Source organism: Ailuropoda melanoleuca, chromosome 16 (assembly GCF_002007445.2).
Source record: "Ailuropoda melanoleuca isolate Jingjing chromosome 16, ASM200744v2, whole genome shotgun sequence".
NCBI lineage: Eukaryota > Metazoa > Chordata > Mammalia > Carnivora > Ursidae > Ailuropoda > Ailuropoda melanoleuca.
In genome coordinates, this window is record NC_048233.1 from 38554645 (window position 1) to 38562393 (window position 7749).

Below are 7749 nucleotides of genomic sequence, written 5' to 3' on the forward strand. Positions count from 1 at the left end.
AGGTATGATATGCTTTTGCAATTTGAAGTATTCTTTGAATAATTCCCAACTAAATTGTGTCCAAAATAAGAAGTCCTTGAGTAACTAGTTTCCTTGGTCCCCTTCATTTTCAACCCTTTGAGATTCATCCTGCTCCTTTCTCCTGATTTCCTGGGAATTTTCTTTGAATCCAGAGAAATCCTCCTCAACAGACAGAAGCTTACACAGACTCAATTAAATACCTGCTGTGTATAATGAAGAATAGCATTAGATGCAGCAGGGGCCATAGAAATTCAAAGGCTATTTGGCTCTCAGGAAACTTATTTAGTTGGAAAGGCATAAACATTCAGAGTAAAATTAATTTTATGCCATATATTTGGGTAGTCCTTTGTCATCTATCGTCACCTCTTCTGAACCTCTCAAATAATTCTGGGATGTTGGTAGGAAGGAATTATTAGCCTTTTTTTTTTTAAATAAAGAAGTCATATCCAAAGATATGGAGGGATTTATCAATGCCATACGGCTGTTAAAGAACTGGGGTATGTGTCCATGTGTTCCAGCTCTAAGTCCAGGGTGTTTTCTTTTTAAAACTATTGTGCTGCATTATACTTTCTAGTACCAGATTAATTTAAAATAAAGAAAATACAGTGTAGGATTGCAAAAGTTTAATGCGGTAGTTAAAAGGAGAGAAATCATTTGAAAGAGTGAGGGGGCTTCAGTGAAGGAAGGATTTAGCAGTACTTTGAAAGATGAGCAGAATATATCTGGACAGAGAAAGGGAGTGAGGGGCAAGAGGCAGAAAAACAAAGTCTGGTGAAAGAATGATGTTTAGACCAGAGTTCTTGGTCTATTTGGAAACTAGATTGTTTCAGTCCAATCGAATGAGGCATCTAAATTTCCCAGGTGTGGGATTATTGTTGAGGGTAGAAGGACCACAGTGGTTCCTTCTTTCCTACTTATTCTTGCACAGAATCCACTGTGTGGAGAGTCAGGGAGACATAATTGTAGATCTCCAGCTGGTGGGACCTAAAGGTGGGAGCTTCTCGGTCGGGTTTTGTTTGATCGACTACCACATTTCCTTTTTAAAGGCATCGTGTTGTAGATAGGAGCAGCTTCTTTCACCTTAGGGACATGTGGGTAGATGGTGTTGAGGACCACAGAAAAATAGCGAACTTCAGAAAGTGGTTGAGATCCCGGTCAATGAGAAGTGGGAGCATTATAAGGACAGGGAACAAACCCTGGAGATTATAAAGGTGATTCTTAGGGGTGCAGAGGAGCCGACATCGGGATTGGTTTAGACCTAGGAGGAAGTAGAATCTGATTGGACCACCTACCTGGGTGGGATCTGGCAGCTCCCCAACTAGGACCTGAAAGTCTAGGCTGGGCCCACCATTGTGACGCGGTCCAGCCAGCCTCAGCTTAAGCTCACGCCTTGGTGGGGGAGGCCCAAAGCAGTGGCCCCGCAAAAGCGGGAGCGGGGCCATGGCTGAAGTGGCTGGGCCCACTGGTGAATCCAAAGGCACTGAAGTTAAAACCCAGCAGACCACGGAAAAAGCCCTTACGGCACCACCGAGGCGGGGTTCGCGCTCGGTGCTCAAAGTGTCCCAGCTGTTGCTCCGAGCAATCACTGTGCACAAAGGGCTGACTCTTGCCGCTCTCAAGAAGGAGTTTGGAAATGCTGGCTACGAAGTGAGCAGGAAGGGCTGCCGCCACTCGGGCGAAGCACCGAGGTCTGATGTTAAGGGCACGCTTCTACGGGTCAGCGGCAGCGATGCCTCTGGCTACTTCAGAATCTGGAAGATTCCGAAGCCAAAGAGAAAGCCAGGACGCCCGAGGTTGGAGGAGGGCGTGCGCTCTTCGAGGAGGGCCCTTCCTGGGCTGCGGAGACCACGGAGGCGCTGCCCGCGTCGCAGGGCGGCCAAGAAGGCCAGGGAAGTATGGAGACGCAGCACGAAGGCAAACACAAGGGTGAGGAAGATAAGGCCAAGAGCCAAGGACTCGGTGCGTTCCAGAGCCAGGGAGGAAGTGAGGGCCAAGGTGATGGACGAGGGGAGAGGACGGACCATGAAGGCAGACATCAGGCCTAGGACCCGAAAGGAGAAGAGGAGGCCAGGCCCGAAGCCCAGGGAAGAGAAGAAGCAGGACCTGGTGAAGCCAGTAAAACGCACCATCCAGAAGACAGCCTTGGTTAAAACTGACCGAAATTCTAGCAGTCAGGAGAAGATTCATGACCCAAAGGCTGCTCGCACAAAGACTTCCACTAAATCGGAAGGTCTTCAGAATGCAGCCAGGTATCCGTAGTGTGGGAGCAATTTCCCTTCCTCCAGGCACAGATGCCTTTCCCCATAGGCTCTAATGACAGCAGCTCTCACACGCTGAAGTGGACAAAACTATATACAAGACCTTTCCACTACGTTGTGTCCGTGTCCTCTTTGCTGCGCCTGGAAGGGTAAGGGTGGGTTGAGGGGAGACCTATAGCAGGGGCATATGGGATAAAGAGTCAAAAAGATGTTGAGATTCTGTTCCTGCTTCAGGCCCCAGGACAATGCCTTTCAGAAGGAAAAAAGAAAACAGGTAGAAGCAGTGCAGCAACTTGGGGGGATTAGACAGAAGTGTTGAATTAACGTTAGATACCAATCAAATCCAAATTGAGTTTTGGGGAGAAGGGCATGTAAAGAGAGAAGTGGGAGAGTAGACAGCTTTAAGTTGAGTGGTCCCACTGATCCAAAGTGTTCTTAACTGAAATTCCCTTTAGGAGAAAGGCCCTTCTCCCAAAGTTGATTGTAATGGGTTTGTAGTTTTCGCACGACTTGATGATAATATATATAATAATATTTTAACTGGAAAACACTCTTATGTCAAGCTTCAGTTAAATGAGAGTGTGTGAAAGCATCTAGCACAGGGCTTGGCACAGGGTAGGTGCTCATTACTGAGAGTTAAGTAAGAGTATAAATAGTTTGTGATGATGTGATAATGTGCTACAGCAGGAAACTATACTGGAGCAGTACTTAATGAGACCAGGATTCTAGTCAAAGTTCTGCCACTCTGACCTTGGCTGAGTTGTTACTTAACTGTTTATAGTCTTGGTTTCCTTCTCTGCAAGAAAAGGTTGGGATAGGGCTAGGATGGTTTTAGGTGATTTTAAGTGTCAGTAAAATAAGAAGGACTTAAAATATCATGACATAGGCTTTGCTTGACCAAATGCAGTGAGGGAATTTTCAACTGGGAAAATACTAACTCCTAGAGAAGAAATTATTAAGATTTAAAGAATGCATATCAGAAATATAAGGAGACAGGAAGGCTAACTAATGAATAGGTAGGTCTTTCGCTTTTCTTAAAAAACATGTATTGAGCACCATGTATCAAATATAGAGTAAATGTATGATTTCTTTTAGTTCTGAATGCAGAGATTAAGAACAGCATGGGAATAGTTCTCATGCTATAGGTCATGTCAGGACACAGAAATGGTTCCTAGGGAAGTAAAAACATCAGAGTAGCTGGTTCAGGGAAATGACTTGCTGTTTCCAGCTGAACCCAAAGGAGCAGGGAAAAGGGAAGGACCGAGAAGGTGCTTTTCATTCTTGTAAAGAGGTGAGACTGATGGTGGGAGGTGGGAATGTGTTGGAACAACCTGGGTAGCTTTTTCAGTGTACCTGACCAAGCTTTTCCCAAGAGTCTGATATCTTCTACAAGGGGGAACAGGGTACTTGTATTTACACAGACACAGAAAGGAAGGAACGAAGGGAGGCAGGAATGAGAATCACTGCTTTAAATCTATGCAAAACTACTAGCAAAATGCTTGCCATGCATCTCATCTATAGATGATCTGAACTTTGAAACTTCCCCCTGCTGAAATTAGGTTCACTGTGCACTTGAATTGTCTGTGAGTAGCAGAATGAAGCAGAGTAAGAGACTAGGGAGCCATCTGAAAAAAAGGTAGTGGGAAATACTGTCTATTGAGCACAATTAGAACAAAGTTAATCAGAGGTCTTTATGATAGCCAGATGTATTGCCCCTTTATAGTCCTGGGAGGTTTTTACCTAAAGAATCAGATTTCCTAGAACTAGAAGCCTTTTCTCCTAAGATGGGATGGGAAGGACACTGGCAAAAATTTTTCTAGCTTTCCTAAGAATCATCACAGTTCTATTTGTATTGTGATGATTTCTTCATTTAAGCAAACTTCCATTCATTCAGTCAGTAAATTTGGCAGATTTATTAAGTGTCAGACCCTGACCGTATATAGCTAACTGTTCACTTCAGATTATTTTTCATTGGTAAATTTTAGGGTGGCTATACTCCAGTGAAATACAAGAAATGACTTTAACTCATTGGCAAGCTATCCACATTGTCTAAATCATAATGCTATGGGTACTTCTGTGAAAGGAATTCCCAAGAACAGTTAATCTCATCCCAAGTATTCACTAATGACTAAATGCCTGCAAAATTCTGGGCACTTTGCTGAATGAAGATGGATAAAGCATAATTCCCACTTTTCACTGCTCACATTCTAGTGTCATATTTGGGTATTTAACTTTAGACAGAGCAAATGGAACATCCCTGACCTCAATTCTTTGCTTCCTTTTACCTCAAGTGCTTCGTGTGATGATGATCAGAAGATTGTTGGACTTTCGAGTTGTAACAAAGTTTAGATGCCCTCTAGCATCAGATATTCTGTGGTTGTTGATAAAACAATTAACAGAAATACAAATGGCCTTTAAAAATATGAAAAAGGTACAATTTTACTCCTAAGGGAGATGCACATTAAAACAATAAGATAACTTTTTTAATCAATTCAAAGGTTACTCTATTGGTGAGGCTGTGGGAGATCAGGCACTCACACACAGTGCTAGTGAGAGCTTAAATGGAAGGAATCTGTCTTTCATAATTACAAATGCAAATATCGTTTGACCCAGCAGAACCACTTTATCTTTTAGATGTAAATGCATTTGTGAAAACACTTCTGTCCAAGGTACTCAGTGCAGCACTGCAGTAACAAAACAGAAAAGGAAATAATTGAAATGTTACTAGGGGACTGGTTAAACTGAAGCTTCCATACAGTGAAACTGCACTCAGCTGCTAAAAAAAAAAAAATTCTCTACCTATTATTATGACAAGCACCCAAAGATATATTAGGTGACATTAAGTATACCATACAACCTTTTGTGTAAAATGAAGGAAAATATACCTCTTTGTAATTATATAAAATTCTGGAAAGATATACACAAAAAACCTAACTGGTTCTCTACTGGGAGGGGAAGGTGATGGGAATTGTAGAGGGTACATAGAAATAAGACTCTTTTATATCTCTTTTTTTGTATTTGTTTTCAGAATCAATGTAAATTGTAACTTGTTCAAAAATAAGGTAAAAAATTCCATGCAATTGTCAGTTACAGCTTTTTCATTTATAAGGTGGTTTGTACTTTCGCATGCTTTATTTCATTTCATTTTCACCTCTCAGTATCTTCGATCTTAAGTGAAAAAGCTAATGTTTGGAAAATGTGCACTTTAGAAATTGACTTTTGACTGTGAATTCCACTGCCTTCTTGTCTACAGTTATCCATGCCGAAGGGGGCCTCGTCATCCACTCAGTAACTCTCTGAGACATCTTTTCTATGTAGGTAAAGGTCAGGAGTTAGAATTCATTTCTACAGTGAGTGTTTAAAAGTTCGAGGTTTCTTGTGGGGGAGGGTGTTTCAAACACATTGCAGGGTGTGTTTTCTGAGCATGCAAATATCTCCATTTGTCAGTGATCTCAAAGCAGTAGCTCTCTCCTGTCCCCCCTCCTCTGGGGAGCCCTGTGATGATATGGCTATGAGGTTGGGCTGGAGATCACTCCAGCCACAAACTAAATGCCTAGCAAGGACAGGAAGACATTCTGAGAAATAAATATAGGGGCACCATGTCAGAAAGGGAGCTTTAAAAAGAGAAAAAGCCACAGGATTTGGAAGAGAGGAACTGAAGACTGAGGGGATGTCAGGCTTAAGCACTGGATGGGGCTGGGAAAGGCACTGATAGAAAGGAGCAAGGAGAAGAAGTCAGAATTTCAATAGACTCCCCTGGAGATAACAGAGAGAACGGGGGTGATGGGAATGCAAGCTGGTATAGCCACTCCAGAAAACAGTATGGAGGTTCCTCAAAAAGTTGAAAATAGAGCTACCCTTGACCCAGCAATTGCACTGCTGGGTATTTACCCCAAAGATACAAATGCAGTGATCCAAAGGGGCACCTGCACCCCAATGTCTATAGCAGCAATGTCCACAATAGCCAAACTATGGAAAGAGCCCAGATGTCCATCAACAGATGAATGGATAAAAAAGATGTGGTATACACACACACACACACACACACACACACACACTGGAATACTACTCAGCCATCAAAAAATGAAATCTTGCCATTTGCAACGATGTGGATGGAACTAGAGAGTATTTGCTAAAAGAAACAAGTCAATCAGATAAGACAATTATCCTGTGATCTACTCACATGGAATTTAAGAAACAAACAGAGGATCATAGGGGAAGAGAGGAAAGAATAAGACAAAATCAGAGAGGGAAACCAACCATAAGAGACTCTTAATCATAGGAAACAGAATAACTGGAGGAAAGTGGGGTGAGTGGATGGGGGAACTGGGTGATGGACATTAGGGAGGGTATGTGATGTAATGAGCACTGGGTGTTATATGCAACTGATGAATAACTGACCTCTACCTCTGAAACTAATAATACACTGTATGTTAATTAACTGATAAAAAAATAAAAATAAAAAGAGAGAACAGGGGCCTCAGTGAATAATCAAAGCTGTTACTCCTCCCCCTTTTTGGTTAGGAGAAAGACCAGACTTGGCAAGAGTATTACTCCAAGTGACTGAGGGAAGTAAGAGTGAACACGAGAAAATAGGTAAATCTGAAGCACCGAGGTAGGTGCCAGAATAGGCTGGCTGGTGCTCAGGAAGCTGTAGAGCTGGATCATCCCCTGAACAGTAGACTTGAAGCTCCAGTAAGGCATCGCCCATGGAGGAAGAGCAAAGACTTTGGGTTGCACTCAAGGCCTAAGGAGGGGTTCCTTCCTTCCCCTCTTCCCCACACCCCATGAAGCTCCACAGGTGGGAGGCTGTGTCAGTGGAATGGAGGCCGGCAGTTTCCATGCCAGCTTCCCATGTTTTCACCCACGCTATTTTTTTTTCTCTTACCTTATTCTTCTGATACCCTCTGCTATATGCCCATCCTCTTTACCCACAAAGGTGAGTATGTCTGGTGGACCCAACTCCTGCCCAACCCCATCTGTGTGTGTCTCCTGTGGCTCCCCCCACATCTATGATTATTGTAAATTTGCCTAGGGGGTCAAGTCACAGTCATCACCGTCACCTCAGTCCCTAGACTTGGCTTTCCACTTTAAGGAACTCCCAAGAGCAGGGTTAGCACTTGAATGACCCCAAGATGGAGGGCCTCCTTAAATTTGCTCCCAAGGCCCTTACCTGCCTAACCCTGGGCCTAGTCCTGCTCAGCACTCCGCTTCCCTGATCTCCAGGTTGGGTTAAGACCAGCTAACTGGGGAGGGACATCTGGAAGCCAGGACACCAAGAGGGAAATGGGGAGGCCTAACTTGTGGCATCTCAAGGTTTTTTGAGAGGGGCAGTGAAGGGACTCACGCATAGCTGTGTAACTCCCCCCAGACCTGTCTGGTGTCCCCACTCTGTTGCAGCTTTTTGATCACCAAAGGGCTGAGAATGGAGGAAAGAGGAGAGGAGAGGACTGAGGGAGGAAATCAGTGA

General features: G+C 43.6%; 1 protein-coding gene across 1 annotated transcript; it reads left to right on the forward strand.

Moving 5' to 3' along the window:
- Positions 1-475: 475 nt before the first annotated feature.
- LOC100480791 (testis-specific H1 histone) lies at positions 476-2280 on the forward strand. The gene is made up of 2 exons (XM_034644780.1): positions 476-518; positions 1424-2280. Exons 1-2 carry the CDS (start codon positions 476-478, stop codon positions 2278-2280), a joined length of 900 nt encoding a protein of 299 aa, XP_034500671.1.
- The last annotated feature ends 5469 nt before the right edge of the window (positions 2281-7749 follow it).